Raw genomic sequence first — 21,251 nt, 5'->3', positions numbered from 1 at the left:
GAATATATGAAAGTTTCACTTTTTGAATTATATTACGGAAGAAAATTTACTTTTACAAAATATTCTAATTCAGTGAGATGGAGCTGTATATAAAAAAAAAATAGGGGGCTAGCGGTGCTGAGCCTTCTCGTGGCGGCCCTGTTTTCACAAATTTTACAGTACCACACTTACGAGCTGTGTTCGCTTCCCGCATACTTGTACATAGGTTAAACAATCATACAGGAGCACCAATGGTAGTCTGCATAAGAGATCCTTTGTTGATGTACAAACATTCATATTGTGTTACTGGTAACTTTGTGTATGCCCATGTATGTTTTGCAGACCAGACTCCTGAAACAGGAGCAGCTAGTCCAGCTCCATCACCTGCATCATCAGCAGGACTGGCTGCATCCGGGTCTTTTTCCCCTAGAAGTTCCACATCCACAGATTCTAGCATATTACTAAGTCCTGACAGAGACTGGGTGGATACCTTCATCATACCCTGGGATACGTTCCCAGATGAACTAATCCACTCACTGGAGGGAGGAGAAGGTCCACGGTCCCAACTGAGAAAGGAGATGGTCAGGCTCGTCGTCCATGACATGAAGAAGAAATCTTCTAACTTACAGTCAAAACATGCAGAGGCAGTTGCCAAGAAGATGGTGGAGAAATACCCCAAAGCACTAAAAGATGAAATAAGTGGAGATCAAGTCGGGACAGGGTGGGACTCTCTAAAAAAACAAATTGTAAATAGAATTAGCAATATGAGGCGACCTGACATTCCCAAAATAAGGAAACGACAACTCCTTAGTTTGGGAAATGACAGTGATGATGGCTCTTCCACAGATGTAGTGACTCCAGCAAGAGCAAAAATCCAGGACACATATGGGTGCATCAACTGGGAGCCAAAAGTATTGCCCCTAGGAGAGTCCACACAGAGCCAGCTACAGAAAAAGGCCAGAATGATTAAGATGGAAAATGAGCAAACTGACATTGATCAAGAAGAGGTCAAACTTCTAATGAATCTGACATTCAACACACAGCGAAAAGACGTGAATCGGGGGACAAGCATCAAGGACCTTGTGACAGAGTGGCCGTTGTGGTTCAAAGAAGTTGGAATGGCGGCCCACTTCCACAAGCTTACTGGAATGGCGCTTAAAGAGGTGTTTGCACGGAATCTGGAATTCAAGGGAGAACGACTCCTGAAGTACTTGAACGGGGATACTGCAAAGAAGAACAAAGGGTACCTGGAGGCCTACACACGGAACAAAAGTATGAGGGGAGAGGAGGGTGGGATCTCTGACGATGTAAAAGAGATGGTGCTCTTATTGATGTCCTACTTCAATGAGAAGGAGGACGAAATGTTCCGTTATGTGGAGGACACATTCTTGGCAGGAGAAGTTGAGCTGGACCATATGCCCATTACTCCCACCATTGTGGTGTGTGGTAAGTTGGCTTTGTTAACGTTTTATTTTTTAATTCTGTTTTTGAATATTGTTCAAAACACAATTTGTCTTTTACATTTTATTTGAATGACACTGCTTCCTTCTTTTTTTTTTTTAGGAAAGTCCTGCTATTCTGCAAAACGGTACATGCTGTCTGTTGACCAAGTCATAGTACATGACAACATCCCCACCTTTGTGAGTGCTATGCGCATGATGTTTGGGAGCTACTATTGCTTCAACATCCATTACCCATCAGCGCTGGCATCAACCATGGAGTTTCTTCAGAGGTGTGTATTTTTGGGCTTGCTTTTGCATGCATTTTCACATAATGTAACAAAGGAAGTAGTGCTGCCTAATCTACATCTTTGCCATTTGAAATGGCTTTATATAATGTGTAGAAAAAGGATGGACATTAGTTTATTTTCTTTGCATGGCCGTTTTATAATCTGTAGATTTTCTTCTATGTCCTTGTGTGTCTGCAGATGCATGTTCTCTATCAACCCAGAGAAAGGCACCAAAGTAGAGAGCAAAAAATCAAGACTTAGTGTGAATCCTAAGGTGTCTACGTTGATCCAGTCTCTTTCGGACCATGACTGGCGGGATCTTTGAATATGGTAAGAATTCTGGCCATGCCCACGGCCACATGCACACGTTTTGGCCTCTCCAGTCTGTCAGGTGCCCACTTATTTTGGGAGCATTTAACATTAATTCATAGTGCCTACTAGTGTTTTCTCTTGCTGTTTTTGAAGCAAAATGCTGTAGATGAGTAAAGGGCAACATTCAGCCATAAACCTGCTCCATTTTGACACAAGTTTGCTCTAGTCTATAGCCTACTCTAGTCTAACTGCATGCTCCCCATGTTAATTTCCTATAATATTTTTTGAAGGTGTCATTATTGGATAATCAGCAGTGTGCATTCTCTGACACACACCCAGTGCTTCTATTACAAAAAAAATATATATTATCAGATATAACTGAGGGTAAAAAGTGACCCAAATGGACCCCTCTTAGAGTTACCATAAAACTGAGGATTTGACTGTGAAGCATTGTTATAGTTTTATATATTAGAGTGAGTTATAGTTTGACTCCAAGTATTCAATGTGCCTTTTGTTGATACAAAGCGTGCACACGCACACACACACACACACACACACACACACACACACACACACACAATTAATAGTTTCATTCTATTTTCCCATGTCTATCAACACAGATGGTGAAGAAGACCAACATCGCTTCACGTGATGTACCAATATAGACTTGAAAGAGAAATCCCGGACCCGGATCTGGAAATCCCCCCCTGAATAAATGATGTCTCTTATTTGTATTACACGAGAAACATACCATGTTGCACTGTCTCCAGATTTCCACACTGACAGTCCGCCTGGATGCTTGCCTATGACATTCAAACAAAACTGTTTAGACCACTGGTTCTCAACGTGCGGTCCAGGGGGCGTCCCCGTTTAAATGATTGATTGTCAGGAACCAAATAGACTCTTGCAAGTCTGTAACCCAGAGAGTGCACACATGGAACCAGATGGAATCGTACTCGTCCATTTGGTTCCATTTGTGCACACACTCTCTGACTTCTTAATGCACACCAATCTGGGGTGTCCTTGAAATTAAACTGTTTGAAAACCACCGAGTTAGAACATAATGCCCCCATGTCTCGTCCTGGTTAGAACAATACCGTCCATTCTCCCAGAGTTGTCGTCCGCTTTCGACGGACGACTACACCTTGAATCTTCAAGCTCAGACGACTGCACAGCGCTATAATGCTGTGTGCTCCTGTCCACTCTTTTTGTCTCTCTTTTTGCCATCGGAGCTCTCGTTCTTTCTTTGCAAAACGCTAAAACATTCACATTTTCCCAGCCGAATAGGTTTCTTTCATCAGAGATGCCTTGACCAAATTTGTTAGATGTAATCCCCCCCCCCACCCCAAGTGACCTTAAATAACCCACATGACAAGCCCATGTTCAGAATGGGCAGAATTCAAACGGATGATATTTTCCATTGGTTTGTCTGACCATCTCCATCTACCCTAGGACTCATAGAATCAGCAGAGAAACAGACATACAGAATGTGCCGCTACACAGCTGAATCCGAACATTATCCACGTACACGTACGTATTACCCCGAACCCAGTGTTCCCCCAAGACTTTGTCCTTTCCAATCCCGGCAGGCAAAGATCAACCTCAGGGGCCCTTGGATGAAATACTTCTGCGGATCTGCCAGAGTTTTGTTTCCATACTGGTTATTTAGCGAGATCGATGCAAATCCTCACGCTTTTTTTGTTGGTTGCGATGCTGAGGCAAGCCTCTGCAAATTAAGGCACTTTTGTGTAAGCCAAATACTTTTGAAAGTTTTGCATGACTTATTTTCCTGCACGATCCAGAGAGGAAGCATGAAGTCATAACATGCGTGACGAAAAAAATGTCTTGAGACATTCAATATAGTTTCTATAGAAGTACTATAGAATATACTGTTTGAAATATATACATGTATATTGTACTATAAAAGTACATGGTGATTTTGTTGTCAGTTCTCATGTTGGTTTATTTCAATAAATTCAATACCATCAGTAAAGTCTTGACCTTCTTTCGGCGGGGACCGCTACACCTTGATTCCAGGAACCTCAAGTGTCAAAATCTTTGAATATGGACTTTTTAAAAATGCCCAGCTAAACAAGATCTCCCCACCCAAGAAATTGCTATCTTGCTATCTTTGGCCTATATAACTTTGTAATGCTTCTGAGGTTTTTTGAAAACAGAAGATATTGCATTGTGGTTTTGAGCTGACGGGCCCTTTTTGATGTCAAAAGTCAAGTCTCCTTAATTTAAGTGGCAGATGCCTATTTTAAACTTGAATTATATATTTTTAGGGGCATCGTGATCTACCTGCACAGCCTTTGATCTAATGGTAGATCACAATCTACCTTTTGGGCACCCCTGCACTACAATATAAGTACACGGTGTAGAACAATCCAGTTAAATAGCAGTTGTATAATGAGGCTTTTGTGAGTGACAACTGCATGTGCTGTATATCTGAATTAAATAATTGTATTAATGGCAGTTTGCACATATAAATACTGAAGTCATTTCAGTATTTTAAATAAAAAAATGGCTTAAAAAGGTTAATTGACACATTATTAATGCCACTTTTGTAGTTTGTTGTCTCCACCAGGCCGAAGGCATGGGGAGAGAGAATGTTTAGCACTCAGTCCGTGTGTGTGTGTCCATCCGTCCGTCTGTTACCACCTAATCTCCGGCACCGTTAACCCGGTCGATGCCAACAATGAACGTCTTCCCCACAGAATGACCTGTTCTAGCACCACCAGGAGGCCAACATTTGAAAAACACTTTTTTTTTATATTACTCCTCCTGATTCTGTCCCAAAATCCCGCAAATCGTTACACACTATCTATATAGTCATGTGTTCAAGACAGATCTGTCTGTTATTTCATATTCCATTCTAATTGGCTAACATTGGCTTTCAAAGTTGGCAGGATTGGCCCGTTTTGAACAAAAAGCCTCAAATCATGAACACAGTGTGCAATTTATGTGAACTCTTTCATGGACTTTCCTACTAGGCTGAGGAATATATCCCACCCTTTTCACATTGCCTGCGCCACCAACAGGTGGATTTTTGCAAAACCCATTTTTGGAACAATGTCTCAAATCATCCAATTGCCATCCAATGCGTAAGAAGAATAAATGGCACCCTTTTAACATTGGCCTATTATAGCGCCACCAGGAGGCCACAACCTGACCTGCCCTGCCCTGGTGGAGACCTACAGTATGCCCCGAGGGGCACTTTATCTAGTTTGCTCTATTTTTCAGTGAAATTTAATTGGATTTAATGTAAGATCTACAACAACTGCATGTAAAAGTTACTGAAAGAATTTGTGTAATAGCAGTCTGATCATGCTAATTCTGCTGAATAAAACTGTTGTTTTTACCAATTAATAATCAATTTGCGGATAAAAACTGTGAATTGACACATTTATAATGCCGCTTTTGCAGTTAAACATTGTAATTTGCCCTGTATTTTTCAGTGAAATTGAATGGAATTTAATGTAAGATATACGACAACTGTATGTAAAAGTTACTGAAATAATTGGAGTAATAGCAGTCTGATAATGCTAATTCTGCTGAATAAAACTGTTGTTTTTACCAATTAATAATCAATTTGCTGATAAAAACTGTTAATTGACACATTTATAATGTCGCTTTTGCAGTTAAACATTGTAATTTGCCCTGTATTTTTCAGTGAAATTGAATGGCATTTAATGTAAGATATACGACAACTGTATGTAAAAGTTACTGAAATAATTGGAGTAATAGCAGTCTGATAATGCTAATTCTGCTGAATAAAACTGTTGTTTTTACCAATTAATAATCAATTTGCTGATAAAAACTGTTAATTGACACATTTATAATGTCGCTTTTGCAGTTAAACATTGTAATTTGCCCTGTATTTTTCAGTGAAATTGAATGGCATTTAATGTAAGATATACGACAACTGTATGTAAAAGTTACTGAAATAATTGGAGTAATAGCAGTCTGATAATGCTAATTCTGCTGAATAAAACTGTTGTTTTTACCAATTAATAATCAATTTGCTGATAAAAACTGTTAATTGACACATTTATAATGTCGCTTTTGCAGTTAAACATTGTAATTTGCACTGTATTTTTCAGTGAAATTGAATGGCATTTAATGTAAGATATACGACAACTGTATGTAAAAGTTACTGAAATAATTGGAGTAATAGCAGTCTGATAATGCTAATTCTGCTGAATAAAACTGTTGTTTTTACCAATTAATAATCAATTTGCTGATAAAAACTGTTAATTGACACATTTATAATGTCGCTTTTGCAGTTAAACATTGTAATTTGCCCTGTATTTTTCAGTGAAATTGAATGGCATTTAATGTAAGATATACGACAACTGTATGTAAAAGTTACTGAAATAATTGGAGTAATAGCAGTCTGATAATGCTAATTCTGCTGAATAAAACTGTTGTTTTTACCAATTAATAATCAATTTGCGGATAAAAACTGTTAATTGACACATTTATAATGTCGCTTTTGCAGTTAAACATTGTAATTTGCCCTGTATTTTTCAGTGAAATTGAATGGGATTTAATGTAAGATCTACGAAAACTGTATGCTATTACTCCAATTATTTCAGTAACTTTTACAGTCTGATAATGCAAATTCTGCTGAATAAAGCTGTTTTTTTTACCAATTAATAATCAATTTGCGGATAAAAACTGTTAATTGACACATTTATAATGCCGCTTTTGCAGTTAAACATTGTAATTTGCCCTGTATTTTTCTGTGAAATTGAATGGGATTTAATGTAAGATCTACGACAACTGTATGTAAAAGTTACTGAAATAATTGGAGTAATAGCAGTCTGATAATGCTAATTCTGCTGAATAAAGCTGTTGTTTTTACCAATTAATAATCAATTTGCGGATAAAAACTATTAATTGACTCTTTTATAATGCCACTTTTACAGGTAAAAAATGTTATTTAATTGACACATTTATAATGCCGCTTTTACAGATATTTAATTTTATTTTAAATCTACCTGTTATAACCTGTTTTTTTTACACTGTAATGTTGTAATTGTAACTGTATTGTATTTTTTTTTTAAATGACAGTTTTTGAATGTAATTATTACAGTGATCTGTAAATTTACAGACATTTGTTGTTATTTTAACAAAAAATAAATGATAAATTTACTTTGCTAAAGATTATTTGAATTTACATAATAATACTGTAAATTAAACATTTTTCCATAGTTTATTTATTTACAGTTTTTCCCTGTAGGGATTTTACAATATTTCACTGTTTTTTTACAGATTTTTTTTACAGTGTAAGTCACTGAACGTCCCTGCATGCATCTGTTTCGCATTTGCACATAATGCAGGGCAGCAGGAGGCAGCAGCGCGACCCCTTAAAGGGATAGTTCAGATTTTTTGAACTTAAGTTGTATGAAATACTTGCCATTAATATAGTGGTTGCAACTGTATTAATTGATTGCCCGAGTCCCATGTTGGGAGTTCTGCTCTGGTTTTGGTCAATATTAAGTAGTTCCGGTCATTTTGTGGGGGGCACTGGGGCCACGCAGTAAAAGTAAATTAATCCACAAAACGAACGTAATTTGTATTGTTGACCTATTTCTAAAATATTAGCGCGACTTTCGTTCAACTTTGACCCCTCTATATCACATGGAACTATTTTTTGGGCGTAGTGATATGGACACAAAAAACATAGTTCTGTGTGATAGAGGGGTAAAAAAAGAACGGAAGTTGCACTAATATTTTAGAAATAGGTCAACAATACAAATTACGTTAGTTTTGTGGATTAATTTACTTTTACTGCGTGGCACCCAGTGCCCCCCACAAAATGACCGGAACTACTTGATATTTCACCAAAACCAGAGCAGAACTCCCACCACAGGACTCGGGCAATCAATTAATACAGTTGCAACCACTATATTAATGGCAAGTATTTCATACAACTTAAGTTCAAAAAATCTGAACTATCCCTTTAATACAAACGAGCGCTTCCAAACTCCAACATTTCTTCTTCTTGACAGAAAGTAGCTCATAACATGTCTACGGTGGATTTTCATGAAAAACAAGCTTTGCAGATTGAAAGAGAATAATTCAAGCTTGGACTACAGCTGCAATGTTGGTGAGTTTAACGTCGTTTAAGACAAGCAGATCGCAAACGCAAAATGATGAGTGGGGAGTCAATGGAGGGTATTGCAACTCTAGATTCATCCCATTATAAAAAAATCTAGAGTTGCAAATTGCGGCTAGTACAGTACCTGTATATATAATTTGAAACCCGGATGAATGAGTGAGTTTGGATGGAATTACTTACAGTACAATGCTGTACACCCGGAAATAATATTATGAAAATAATCTGGATCTATGGGTTTTGGCATTCATGCATTGCTCACTAATATTGTGTTTTGTGTGAATCAACAAAGATAAACACATACTGTACATCTCACTTGTAATTTCTGCTTGTCCTGTCATAGAAATCAGGGTCATACACTGCCACCATTTTTCCTTTTTTATTTCTCCTATTTGTATTTGTTGATGACCAAAGACGTCCGGTCCACTCCCACATTTTCTAAAAGGCCTGTATTGTTCCACTTCCGCAATCATTGCATTTTCGACGGACAATTTATTTATTTTTTTGCGAATGCACAGCGCACGGCTCAGTGATTATCAACAGTCGGGGGTGCGATCGTAGTTGAGATGAATATTCCGTGACAGTCACAGAATCACAGTAGTCACAGTGTGACTACTTAAAGTCACAATACTTAGGAAATATGAAGAAAGAAACAAGAAATGATCACATAGTGATATTTGTCAGGTTTCTTTATTTAATAACGAACGCTCCTCTAAACCGGCTGGTCTCAATCATAACATTACATAACATTGGGTGTCTCTAAAGATTTCTGTTAACTGTTTCCTGGTCATGTGACCTGAGTAACCAATACATGACAGCAGCGTGTGTGGCAGCCAATCAGGGCTAGGTCCTCAGTATGACTGTATGACTAGGTCTTGTACATTTCATGAGCTGTTGTTAGTCAGGTTATTCCTCCTTTAGCCTAAATATTTTACTGTACCTCCGTGCTGCTTACATTTTTGACTAATAAAGCAATCAATCAATCAATCAATCAATCAAAAGCTAATAAATAACGGTGGACTCTGCCTTTTCCAGCTCCAGGATATAGATGTTCTGTTGCTTGCCCTGGAGCACCGTATGCCCCAGCTGGAGGCCATGGTGTGGGAGCTGGAGAGGGAGGATGACGGGGATCTGTACGGAGCCGTAAGCCTGCAGGTCATCCACAACGAGCAGGTGGAGGTCTTAAAGCTCATCCAGCAGCTCAGTAACAGCACCGTGGGCTCCCAGCTCCTCAACACTGACACTGAGCGCAAGGTAGATATACAAAACCTAACAAAAAATAAAATATATTTTTTATTGATAGGATGCTGACCTATCAATAAAGGCAAAAAAAAAAAGACTGACAGGAAAAGGGGGAAAGAGAGATGGGGAGTGACACACAGCAAAGATTGTCGGGATCAGCAGCCTTGAGTTTCATTTTTTTATAATAACTTGGTGTAGCCAATGGTATGGTAATTTCATACATTTATATATATATATATATATATATATATATATATAGTGAAAATAAAAATCTTACTGCATAGTGTATACAGTAGGTGTATAACATATATTTAATGCCATAAAAAATACTTTTGTTTGGCCATCATTGGATTATGTTTTATAAAGGTTTTGACACGCAATAAAAGCCCTGTTGTCTTACAGCTGCAGGAGATGAAAGAGGAGATGCAAGATCTTCAAACGTATGACAGCATGCAGGTTGTGAAGAGAGACCAGGACAATACTCGTCTGAAGAGAGACCTGGACCAGTGCCAAAACGGACAGCCCCGCCCAGCCCCGCTCACTCAGCCTCCACAAGGTATGTCCCACATTTCACCAGACGTGACTTTACTCAACCCCTTTCACTTCCTCAGAGCTGCAGTGGAAGTTTTGGCTTAACAGTCGCTCTTCACCTGACTCCGCCAGATTGAAGATGCTTGCTTCACACTTGTTTCACAAACTTCCATCAGGGATCTCTGTAGCCCAATCGCTGAAGAAGGCCTTCCCTTTTTCTTCAGGCTAGTTGGCTGGTTGATTGGATGGGACTGTCTGTCAATCACATTGACGTGTCTACATGACGCATAAGAGCAGGAAAGGAAACAACCCCTGCAGTAGCCCCATATGTGCCCTCTCCCTACGCTCATTCTGTAGCTCCGAGATGAGGTCACAGAAAGAGCCCCTCCCACCCCGTTCAGAGACGGCGCATGTTTCCACAATTCCCCATTTCTTACCCTTTTCTAAACAATATATCAAAAACGTGAAGTGGCTTTCAGGGTTTACACTAATTCAACGTCAACAACGCCAAAGAAAATCCAACTTTAAACGGTTACGAGCGTTACAGCGATTGGTTTAGTCAGCCGCTTCCATGTTTATCAAGGGATTGGTGCGTGTGCGCGGGCATGTCGAGTGAACTGAAGTCAGTTGGACATTTTCGACCAGGGGAGGCGCCAGGGAGGCGCTAAAGCTTTTCAACTTCCTTGAAAAACATGCGAAACAACCGCTAGACGCTCGTGTAACCGTTTAAAGTTGGATTTTCTTTGGCGTTGTTGACGTTGAATTAGTGTAAACCCTGAAAGCCACTTCACGTTTTTGATATATTGTTTAGAAAGGGGTAAGAAATGGGGAATTGTGGAAACATGCGCCGTCTCTGAACGGGGTGGGAGGGGCTCTTTCTGTGACCTCATCTCGGAGCTACAGAATGAGCGTAGAGGGCACATATGGGGCTACCCCTGCAGACGATAAAAGTGTTAACTATTTTGTCAGATGTGTATACAGCATGTCACGTCATCGCTTCTCGCTTGCTTTCAAGAATAGAAGACGATTTTCCAATTCTAAAGGAGCTGTGTAATACAATTGCCGTCACACCCGGTCTCGCCAAGATCCCGCCCGTAGCTGCCGCTGATTGTTTCACCTCGGCGCGGGTTGGTTTCTATGCCAATCCCTGAGCGATCCCAGATGGAGGCTGTATTGTGAACTTGTGAACTCAATACCGCCCCATCTGGCGGAGTCAGGTTAAGTCGCTCTTCCCCTCCCCTCCCCTGCCCTGCCATCCCCTCTCCTCTCCTCTCCTCTCCTCTCCTCTCCTCACCATTCCAGTCATTCTTTTCCCACTCTGTGCTCTCAGGGAACTGCCCTCTTGGACGTATGGTGAATATCACTGGGCCCAGGATCACCTCCGTAGCGCCTGGCTCAAACGCATATGGGGCCTGGGGTCGCGATGCTAAACCTGAAGCAGGAAAGGAGAGCTGGTATTGGCTGGTGATGTTGACAGTCAGCAACGTATTTGCTCATTATGTACGCCGTTTCTCCAGTCTGAGTGCCCTGATTGTCGGAGCGAGTCGTCCAGGTAGATCTGCTTTTTTTAAATTTTTTGTACATTTTTAATAGGGCTTTATTTCCTCATAGTAAAGGTATCATGTACTATTATTACTAGTATGTTTATTCTTGTATTTCTTCCTACAGGCAATGTAATAATCTCCCCCTCCAACCCCACCACCAACACCATCCAAGGCCCAAACGCTGTGCTCTATGAAGAGGCACTGTACTATGGCTGTTATAACAAAGATGCTATCTGTAGATTCAACCTGACAGACCTTAGTGTTACCTCTGTACAGTTGCCCAAAGGCACCAGGTAAAATATTCCCTTTTCTATCTATCTATCTATCTATCTATCTATCTTGTGTGCATTTATTTATGTATTTATTTACAGGGTATCAGTGATCGTGTAAACTTTTTCCATGTATGCAGTCAGAAATTAACATGGGTCTTGTACACTAATCTCTTTCTCTCTCTCTCTCTCGTGTATAGGTTTAACTCTAAGAGTAACTTTTGCCACACTGGTCACACTGTATGCTACCCATACACAGACCTGGACCTGGCAACCGACGAGAGCGGCATCTGGGTAATCTACACCACCTCTGAGAACTTTGGCAACCTGATCCTGTCCAAGGTAGAGCTGGGCAAAGAGCTGACGCTCGGGCAGACCTGGCACACCTCACTCTACAAGCAAGCGGTCACCAACACATTCGTGGCATGTGGCATTCTCTACGCCACGCGCTACGTGAGCGCTGGCACCGAGGAGATCTTCTACGCTTTTGACACCACGACGGGACTTGAGAGGTATGATGTTGGCATATACATGCAGAAAATGTCAGCCAACATCATGTCCCTCAACTACAGTCCCGTTGACCACATGCTGTATGTTTATGGCGACGGGAAGATGGTGTCCTACCAGGTGGAGTTTGAGTGATTGGATATTTACCACACCAGTAGCCTAATCGAATCATAACAGGTCACTTTCGATGTAATAGCTAGTGATGTAGTACTCGAGTCCGCTCTCGGGTCTGGTCTTCACTCTCGAGTCCACATTTTTAAGCTTGGATAAAAGATTCAAATTAAGTAAACATCTAGCATTTTAAACCTTTAACATGAATTGTCCACATTTTTAGTAAGCTTTTAAATTCTTAAATCATTTTAACATTTCTAACTTGGTCTTCTTTTGTAAAGAGATACTTTTAAACATAAGTGAAATCCAACTCTCAAGTAAGTTAATGTACGTGTTCCTTCCCCACTTCAGACTGAAGCAGTTGAAGCTACTAAACACAATTAGACAGATTTTAACCACATCAAACAGTATTGCAGTGCATATATAAGTGTAATTAAAACAATACAATATCACCGACCATTGGCGTCTTTGGAGGTAGAAGAAGCAAAGAGTTGTCTTTGCTGTCTGCATCTGCTTGAATGACTGAAGCTCCATTCCTTTTAAGGTGCTCCTAATCCTGTAACGAGCAGCCATCTTGCTGCATTCTGGGAGATGTAGTTTTTTGAGGTCTGGGATGTCATGCTGACCATATTTGTGGTCCATTTCTGAGTTTTGACCTATGGTTTTGACTCAACAGTAACTAGTAGCTGGGTCTGAAATCGTCCAAAATCAACAAGATCGTGCACTTGGTGACAAGTTTTTGATTTTTGGTATGATGGTAGGTATGGTTATAAGGTTTTCAAAAACCATCGCAAACGAGTTGGGAGCGCCCCCTAGTGGCCTGTTTGCAATTCATCTAATATTAAATGGGTCAATATATGGCTAAAAATCGAAATAATTGATAAAAGAGATTTTCCAATGGATTCTATTAGTATTGGGTGTGCTAAATAACATACTAAAAAAATAGGAAAAAATAACTTCTGGAAAGGCATCATTTTCAAGATGGCGTCCACGATGGCTGCCAGGAGCAATGCCTATAAACTGGGATTTAATACATACAAAATCATAACAATTATACTCTTGCTGACAAGTTTTAGATTTTTGGCATGATGTTAGGTATGGGTATGAGGTTTTCAAAAACCATCGCAAACAAGTCGGGCTCGCCCCCTAGTGGTCTGTTTGCAATGAATCTAATATCAAATGGGCCAGTATATGGTTAAAAACCATAATAATTGATAAAAGAGATTTTTCAATGGATTCTATTAGTATTGGGTGTGCTAAATTACATACTAAAGAATTAGGAAAAAATAACGTCTGGAAAGGCATCATTTTCAAGATTGCGTCCACAATAGCTGCAAAATGCCTATAAAGCTGGGATTTAATATGTTAAAAAAAACCAAAATAATTGATACAATTTTGGGTGAAAATAACTTCTGGAAAGGCATCATTTTCAAGATGGCGTCCACGGTGGCCTCAGTAAGCTTAAAATGCCTATAAACTGGGATTTAATACATAAAAAATCATAACAATTATGCACTTGGTGACAAGTTTTAGATATTTGGCATGATGTTAGGTATGGGCATAATGTTTTCAAAAACCATCGCAAACAAGTTGGGCTCGCCCCCTAGTGGTCTGTTTGCAATGAATCCAATGCTGGCCTATTTAACATTGGATTCATTGCAAACAGACCACTAGGGGGCGAGCCCAACTCGTTTGCGATGGTTTTTGAAAACCTCATGCCCATACCTAACACCATGCCAAAAATCTAAAACTTGTCACCAAGTGCATAATTGTTATGATTATTTATGTATTAAATCCCAGTTTATAGGCATTTTAAGCTTAATGAGGCCACCGTGGACGCCATCTTGAAAATGATGCCTTTCCAGAAGTTATTTTCACCCAAAATTTTAATATGTTATTTAGCATACCCAATACTAATGGTATCCATTGGAAAATACATTTTATCAATTATTATTATTATTTTTTTTACATATTAAATCCCATCTTTATAGGCATTTTGCAGCTATTGTGGACGCAATCTTGAAAATGATGCCTTTCCAGACGTTATTTTTTCCTAATTCTTTAGTATGTTATTTAGCACACCCAATACTAATATAAAAATAAAAATCTCTTTTATCAATTATTATGGTTTTTAACCATATACTGGCCCATTTGATATTAGATTCATTGCAAACAGACCACTAGGGGGGCGAGCCCGACTTGTTTGCGATGTTTTTTGAAAACCTTATACCCATACCTAACATCATGCCAAAAATCAAAAACTTGTCAGCAAGAGTATAATTCTTATGATTTTGTATGTATTAAATCCCAGTTTATAGGCATTTTAAGCTCCTGGCAGCCATCGTGGACGCCATGTTGAAAATGATGCCTTTCCAGAAGTTATTTCTTCCTATTTTTTTAGTATGTTATTTAGCACACCCAATACTAATAGAATCCATTGGAAAATCTCTTTTATCAATTATTTAGATTTTTAGCCATATACTGACCCATTTAATATTAGATTCATTGCAAACGAGTATATAGATATAGACATGGCTCTGTGTAGGATGAGCTTTTATTTTGATGTTCCAATGCAATGTGTGACCCGGATATAAAATATTTGCGAACGCACTACACACAGCCACTGCCAGGGAAGCAAACATTCTGTTTATACCAAGTTGTATTCATTTTATTCAAGTCATGCCGTATGCTAACCAGCCAACGGTGAAAATTACAGAATTAACAGACGAGAATGTCAAGTTTATTATTGAGAACACCGACCTGGCGTGAGTATATACAGTGTATTTATTTATTTCGCTCTGTAAGCACTGCAGCTTACTGAAGAAACTTTCAAGACCTTTACTATGATCTGAAACGTGTGTAACTTAACTAGTAATCATCAGCATGTGTCCACATTCGCCTCCACATTCCATGCTGTATTGACGTGTAGCCCCGCTCGGGACCCCCCGGTTTAGCTCTTGTCTTTCGCTACCCCGGAGGGTCCTGTCCCACCGGCGTCATGCTACATGCTAATTATAAAACGCATACAGATTTACCGTCGCATACGAGGGACGGATTAACCCCACAAGGGCCCCTAGCGCGGTGCGCGCAGAATTTTCGAGTTTTTTTTGTGTTTTTATCATTTTTTTTACCTAAATTTAACAAAATCAATGGCCAATGAAGGTCCCCAGGAGCTTTTTTCAGGGCCTCAAACCCATTACAGGGCTTTACATTTTCCCAGAAGGGCCCCTGAGAGCCAAGGGCCCCCGGGCCACGGCCCCATTGGCCCAATGGCTAATTTGGCCCTGGCGCCGCATACCCCTTTGCTGCGCTGTGTGTGTTATAGTGACATGTTCCAAAAGAAGCATATAGGAGCTATAGGAGACAACGGAAACATCAATGTAACTTTCCTTTGGCGCAGAAGCCCTTAAGTTTTTTTAATCTTTGTGTGACCGTTTTGGCAGCTCTGAAATTCTCTCTTCCTTCCTTCCTTGACTTCCTTATTGACATCCTATCTGCGCGTCAGTCCCTACGTTCCTGCCTCTGATCTTGCCAGTTCCGGCGCTGGAGGTGGTACAATGGGATGTCAATAAGGAAGTCAAGGAAGGAAGAGAGAATTTCAGAGCTGCCAAAACGGTCACACAAAGATTAAAAATACTTAACGGCTTCTGCGCCAAAGGAAAGTTACATTGATGTTTCCGTTGTCTCCTATAGCTCCTATATGCTTCTTTTGGAACATGTCACTATAACACACACAGCGCAGCAAAGGGGTATGCGACGGTAAATCTGTATGCGTTTTATAATTAGCATGTAGCATGACGCCGGTGGGACGGGACCCTCCGGGGTAGCGAAAGACAAGAGCTAAACCGGGGGGTCCCGAGCGGGGCTATATTGACGTGGTACCATGATATAGGAGACATAACAGGCAAACATTAAAATAACAAGTATTTACATTCTCTATTGTGTAGACTTCTTGTAAATTAACTTTAGCAGATGTTTAACACAAATGTGAGTAAATGAAACGGGTCCATTTGGTTTCATTTATACACACTCTAGAATTATAGTTCTATATAAGGGTCCATTTGGTTACCAACTTTCCATCATTTAGCTGGGGACCACCTGGAACCCCCTCAAGGACCACTGCATTTGTGGTCCCCGGGACCACTGGTTGAAAATCACTGGACTGCAGATTAAACTTTTAGGTTATTAAAGGCCAAATTGGTCGCAGGTACAATCCTGAGTGTTAATTTACATATGAGAGAGTACTAATGTAACTAAATGGACACGTAAGGTTCCGTTCATCACACTTGCCCTAGCCCCTTAGATAGCACATTATGTAGACTTAGATAGTATTTTAAACAGACTTATAGCTTGTTACGTAGACAGCTCTAGAATTGCACTTTATGTAGTCATAGCACTTTATAGTACACATGTATAATATATTATATTGTATAGTATGTATAGTTAACATAGATACTCCACTGTTACGTTCTTAGTTTACGCATGATTCATGATAACTACTTTTTATATATGTGATGTATGCCATGCTTTTGTTATTGCTTAATGTAAGTCGCTCTGGATTAAGAGCGTCTGCTAAATGCCTAAATTGTAAATTGTTCATCCGTTTTGATTTATCCTATTGTACAGCAAAGTTAATTTAGCCTGGGTTCCTAGCCTGATTCGCTGCGTTCCGCGAAAATGAAAATGTGAAACTCAGCTAATCAGGCTGGAACCCAGGCTAAAGATAATTTGCTGCACTGGTTAAACGGTTTACCACTGGAAATGCCTTTGGCAGCTAAATCCATGCTCTTCTTGTGATCTTCAGGATCACAAATGCCATACGGCGAGTCTTCATGGCAGAGGTTGCCACAATAGGTAAGATTTGCTTCAGTGGAGGAAACTTGTTACATGCCATGACTACTTTGTGGCTTAACATGCATGACTTTCATTTCAGCTATCGACTGGATCCAGATCGATGCCAATTCATCTGTAATTCACGATGAGTTCATTGCCCATAGAGTAGGTATGTGATATATGCCTATTGTACCATGAAAACAGTGTGTAACTCTACTGCACCTTTACTATATGTGTCCTTGTATGCATCTCCTTTGTGTGGACATAAATTCATTGTGTGTGTGTGTGTGTGTGTGTGTGTGTGTGTGTGTGTGTGTGTGTGTGTGTGTGTGTGTGTGTGTGTGTGTGTGTGTGTGTGTGTGTGTGTGTGTGTGTGTGTGTGTGTGTGTGTGTGTGTGTGTGTGTGTGTGTGTGTGTGTGTGTGTGTGTGTGTGTGTGTGTGTTCAGGCCTTATACCACTGACCAGTGATGACGTTGTGGACAAAATGCAATATTCTAGGGTAAGGGTCTCAAAATAATTGTACAAAGAATTTGCTGCACAAATTATGATTTTGGACGGTCTTGATATTTATTCTCTCAGTAGCGAACATGCTGTGTCAGCGTCTTACTTTTTTCTTTTTATCACATCCAGGACTGCACATGTGATGACTTCTGTCCAGAGTGCTCTGTTGAGTTGACCATGGATGTTCGATGTACAGAGGACCAGACTCGTCACGTCACCTCTCGTGACCTCTTGTCCAACAATCCCAGAGTCATACCTGTGAGTGCTTCTCAGTTGCTGTAACGGGTCAATAAAGCACGGTGAAACTCTCTTATCGCACGGTGAAGGGTTTGTGAACTTGTAGATCTGCAATTATTTATTTTTGCCTATAATGACATGCTCGTAACAGCGATGCCAGATTGAATGTTAAAAGTTAGTTCAAAAAGGCTAAGAGGTTTTGTTCCCAAACCTTTGGCTTGAGACCGAAAAGAGAAATTTGATGTCTGTACTCAAGCTTGTGTCATAACACGTTGAGAGCTTCTTGATCTGCTGTTTTCAAGTTGTTTTAAAAAAAAAATATTACTTGAAAATCTTTTGAAATAATGACATCGATTTTGTAGGAAACGAACAAAACAAGAAAGGGATGATTTCTCGTGCCCCATTAAAAATGGGCCCACAACACAATGTTTGGGAATCACTGCAGTAGTTTATGTTGTGTTTCACAGGTGACCTCCAGGAATCGAGACAATGATGCCAATGACTATGTTGAACAGGATGGTAAGCTTAATTCCTTCTCTGGTACACTTTGTTCTCATATTCCCAATCAAGTCGTTCCCGGTCTCCAATCGTTTGCTCTTCTATAAGTTCACTATATGGTTTCATCTGATCTCGCCCTACTACCTCTTTTGCCCTGAATTCCATACGCACTGTCCTTCCCCTCGCTATCTTCATCACCTCCACAGACATTTTACTGGTCAAGCTTCGTAAGGGTCAGGAACTGCGTCTGAGGGCCTATGCCAAGAAGGGCTTTGGCAAGGAGCATGCCAAGTGGAATCCCACAGCAGGGGTGTCCTTTGAGTATGACCCGGACAATGCACTGAGACACACAGTGTACCCACGACCTGAGGAGTGGTGCGTTACATCTTTTCTGTTTTTGCCACTTGCCAGTGCATTTTATTGAGGTTTCTTATTCTGCACTGTAATCTTTTTCTTATTTTTTATTTTAATGTTCATTCTGAAGTTTTAAAATGTGCCATGCCTGATGTGGTGAAGCATAAATGTTATACAGAATGAAGACTATTTGAATAATAATAGAATGCACAACATGTGTTTTGACTGGACTGACATAACTGTGATCCCCAGGCCAAAGAGTGAATACTCTGAGATTGAGGATGATGATGTGGAGGCCCCCTACGATCCAAATGGAAAACCAGAAAGGTAAGCTATCTGCTCCTCTCCTCCTGGGTATTAGAATGTTACTCAACATACAGAGTAGAACTCATTTAAACCTCAGATTGTCAGACCACACACATACAGTAGGTTGTATTTATGGTGTTATATGGTGATCCAAGTAGGCCAGTGCCCAACATGCACCGTCAAATTTGTATGGTTGAGTATGTTAATACAATATGAAATTATGAATAGAACTTAAATACATTGGGTCGGTTGTATTTGGTCCCCCTGCTTTTTATTGAGACGGAGCGTCTAGGTGAGACAGCAAAACAAAACCACGTTCAAATCCAGGGTAGAACAGGAAAGTTACGTTGATGACGCATTAATACACAACTTATTACAAGTACAACAAATAAGAATATACTGAGCTTGTCACGATTATGTTGTTCTAAAAACTATTAACAACTCCTCATCTGCAACCTTTACCCTGACAGGTTCTACTATAATGTGGAGTCGTGCGGCTCTCTGCGACCAGAGACCATTGTAATGTCAGCGCTAGCCGTGCTCAAAAAGAAGCTGAGTGACCTACAGACCCAGCTCAGCCATGAGATCCAGAGCGACGTTCTCACCATCAACTGAAGCCTGACTCATATTTTACTTGCGCGTAGGTGTTGCTCACCAAAGATAACCGATCTACATCGGCTATTTTCGATGTGCAAACACCCACGCAAAATTATACAGCATAATGGGGCTTTGAGGGCTCTTCCTCTGAGCAAAGGGCTGTAATTCAGAAAGCATTCATCTCTAGTTTGAATGCTGATCAACCATCAACAGCCAGATTGCAATTGACAGTGTTCTTTTTTGTTTGTTTTGTCATGCTTAAGTGTTAGCAGATATGGCTAAACATGCTACAAAATTATGATTGAAAAAAACAGTTGTTCCATTGAATGTGTCCTTTGTTTCAATGTTGTTATCAGACCTGGTATAGTTGTTTACCGATTGAAGAAGGAAATTAAAATATTCTTTTACAAATAAATTTCGAATTAAACAAATGTTATGTATTTCATTCATTTTGATCAAAATAAGTATGCATTTATTCAGTTTAAAATCACACATAAAAAGTCCAGCCTAGGTCAAAATCTTTAGATTAGGATTTCTTATTGTTACATCTTACAAAATGTGACTAGACATGAGTAAAACTTTTGTTTGGGTCCTCAACATAATACAATTATTTGTATAGCACTTTTTCACAACGATACCAAATTAAGAATGTTATCAAAAGTGAAAATAAGATAAAATACATACTACAGTATAGCACACTTTGAAGTCAAGTGCTCAAAGGTGCATGGCCCCTGCTTCAAAATATTCTACCTCACTGTCTTGCTAATGCAGAGTTTGAAATGCTAAATAAAAAATAGTTTGAAGACTGATACGGAACTGTGTTAAAAATATAAGCCTACTTTAACTGGACAGTTTCTCTTCGTGGTACAGTAATACTTTTACTTTAGACATTCCATTGTATAATATTGTAACGATATTGGTGGCAGCCAGCTGGAGGTAGAGGGAACTGCACTTGCATTGATCTTGCATGACAGTTTGCGTAGCCTACCATCCTGCATGCTACCTGGTCTGGGCTGGATCGTTCGTTCTAATAAACTGAATTAAGAATGGCTAATCGGTGGCGGAAAAGATATCATTATGGGTCTAAATGATATAATTTCTATTTGACTCAGCAGCTATACCCATTCTACTCAGACTGGATGGCTGCTTGTTGTGGTATGTGGAGCTGCCTGGCCGTCGTGGCCGAGGCATGAAAAGGTGCGTAGCCAGCTGTAATTTGGGAACACCACGGTTTAAACGGAACGCTCGCTGCATATGTAAATAATCTGAGTGGGGTGGCACAGTGGGATAGCTAAACTGTCATGCCTGCAGGATGCATTAGCTTTCAAAGCACACATGCAGTGCCATATAAGAAAACGAAATTTTATTTCAGCATCTCAAGGAAGGTTAAGTTAGAACCCATCTTCCTTGCCTTTACAGAACGTGCTTTAAGACAATACGTTCTTCATTAAGTGTAGCCTAGGGCTATGTGTTTTTTTTTAGTTAGTGTTGAATTTCAGACTAGTCTAGCTATAGGTCTATATTGATGTATGAGGCATATTTATTGTGTAGATTTTTTTTGAACATTTACTAC

The 21,251-nt window shown here is 39.8% G+C and overlaps 3 protein-coding genes across 3 annotated transcripts in view; all 3 read left to right on the top strand.

The window, feature by feature from the left end:
* LOC306923327 (olfactomedin-4-like) overlaps window positions 1–12,744 on the top strand; it is a 30,524-nt gene extending 17,780 nt beyond the window's left edge. Inside the window, exons 3-7 of the mRNA XM_079501379.1 lie at window positions 9,183–9,401; window positions 9,792–9,945; window positions 11,251–11,472; window positions 11,589–11,757; window positions 11,934–12,744. Coding sequence (XP_079357505.1) covers window positions 9,183–9,401; window positions 9,792–9,945; window positions 11,251–11,472; window positions 11,589–11,757; window positions 11,934–12,375 — 1,206 coding nt within the window. The 3' untranslated portion in view covers window positions 12,376–12,744. The remainder of the gene's footprint in view (window positions 1–9,182; window positions 9,402–9,791; window positions 9,946–11,250; window positions 11,473–11,588; window positions 11,758–11,933) is intronic.
* LOC306923329 (uncharacterized protein) lies at window positions 1,295–2,805 on the top strand. Its single transcript, XM_079501380.1, has 4 exons — window positions 1,295–1,425; window positions 1,543–1,711; window positions 1,907–2,038; window positions 2,641–2,805. Exons 1-3 carry the CDS (start codon window positions 1,296–1,298, stop codon window positions 2,031–2,033), a joined length of 426 nt encoding a protein of 141 aa, XP_079357506.1. The 5' UTR covers window position 1,295; the 3' UTR covers window positions 2,034–2,038; window positions 2,641–2,805.
* A 2,168-nt stretch (window positions 12,745–14,912) lies between the features above and the next one.
* LOC306922760 (DNA-directed RNA polymerase II subunit RPB3-like) lies at window positions 14,913–20,005 on the top strand. Its single transcript, XM_079500581.1, has 9 exons — window positions 14,913–15,116; window positions 17,156–17,205; window positions 17,285–17,353; window positions 17,632–17,684; window positions 17,816–17,944; window positions 18,391–18,442; window positions 18,628–18,796; window positions 19,028–19,102; window positions 19,552–20,005. Exons 1-9 carry the CDS (start codon window positions 15,031–15,033, stop codon window positions 19,694–19,696), a joined length of 828 nt encoding a protein of 275 aa, XP_079356707.1. The 5' UTR covers window positions 14,913–15,030; the 3' UTR covers window positions 19,697–20,005.
* The last annotated feature ends 1,246 nt before the right edge of the window (window positions 20,006–21,251 follow it).

The sequence above is a fragment of the Electrona antarctica genome (assembly GCF_951216825.1).
Source record: "Electrona antarctica genome assembly, chromosome: 5".
Classification (NCBI taxonomy): Eukaryota; Metazoa; Chordata; class Actinopteri; order Myctophiformes; family Myctophidae; genus Electrona; species Electrona antarctica.
The sequence above is the reverse complement of the archived record's forward strand: the minus strand, read 5'-3'. Positions and strand labels throughout refer to the sequence as shown.

Excerpts from the sequence above, each read along its gene's own strand:
- LOC306923329 (XM_079501380.1), top strand. The coding sequence starts at position 1,296 with ATGGTGCTCTTATTGATGTCCTACTTCAATGAGAAGGAGGACGAAATG. Across the intron at positions 1,426-1,542 it reads TCCCACCATTGTGGTGTGTG|GAAAGTCCTGCTATTCTGCA; the intron begins GTAAGTTGGCTT and ends TTTTTTTTTTAG. Across the intron at positions 1,712-1,906 it reads ACCATGGAGTTTCTTCAGAG|ATGCATGTTCTCTATCAACC; the intron begins GTGTGTATTTTT and ends GTGTGTCTGCAG.
- LOC306922760 (XM_079500581.1), top strand. The coding sequence starts at position 15,031 with ATGCCGTATGCTAACCAGCCAACGGTGAAAATTACAGAATTAACAGAC. Across the intron at positions 17,206-17,284 it reads GGCAGAGGTTGCCACAATAG|CTATCGACTGGATCCAGATC; the intron begins GTAAGATTTGCT and ends CTTTCATTTCAG. Across the intron at positions 18,797-19,027 it reads TACCCACGACCTGAGGAGTG|GCCAAAGAGTGAATACTCTG; the intron begins GTGCGTTACATC and ends TGTGATCCCCAG.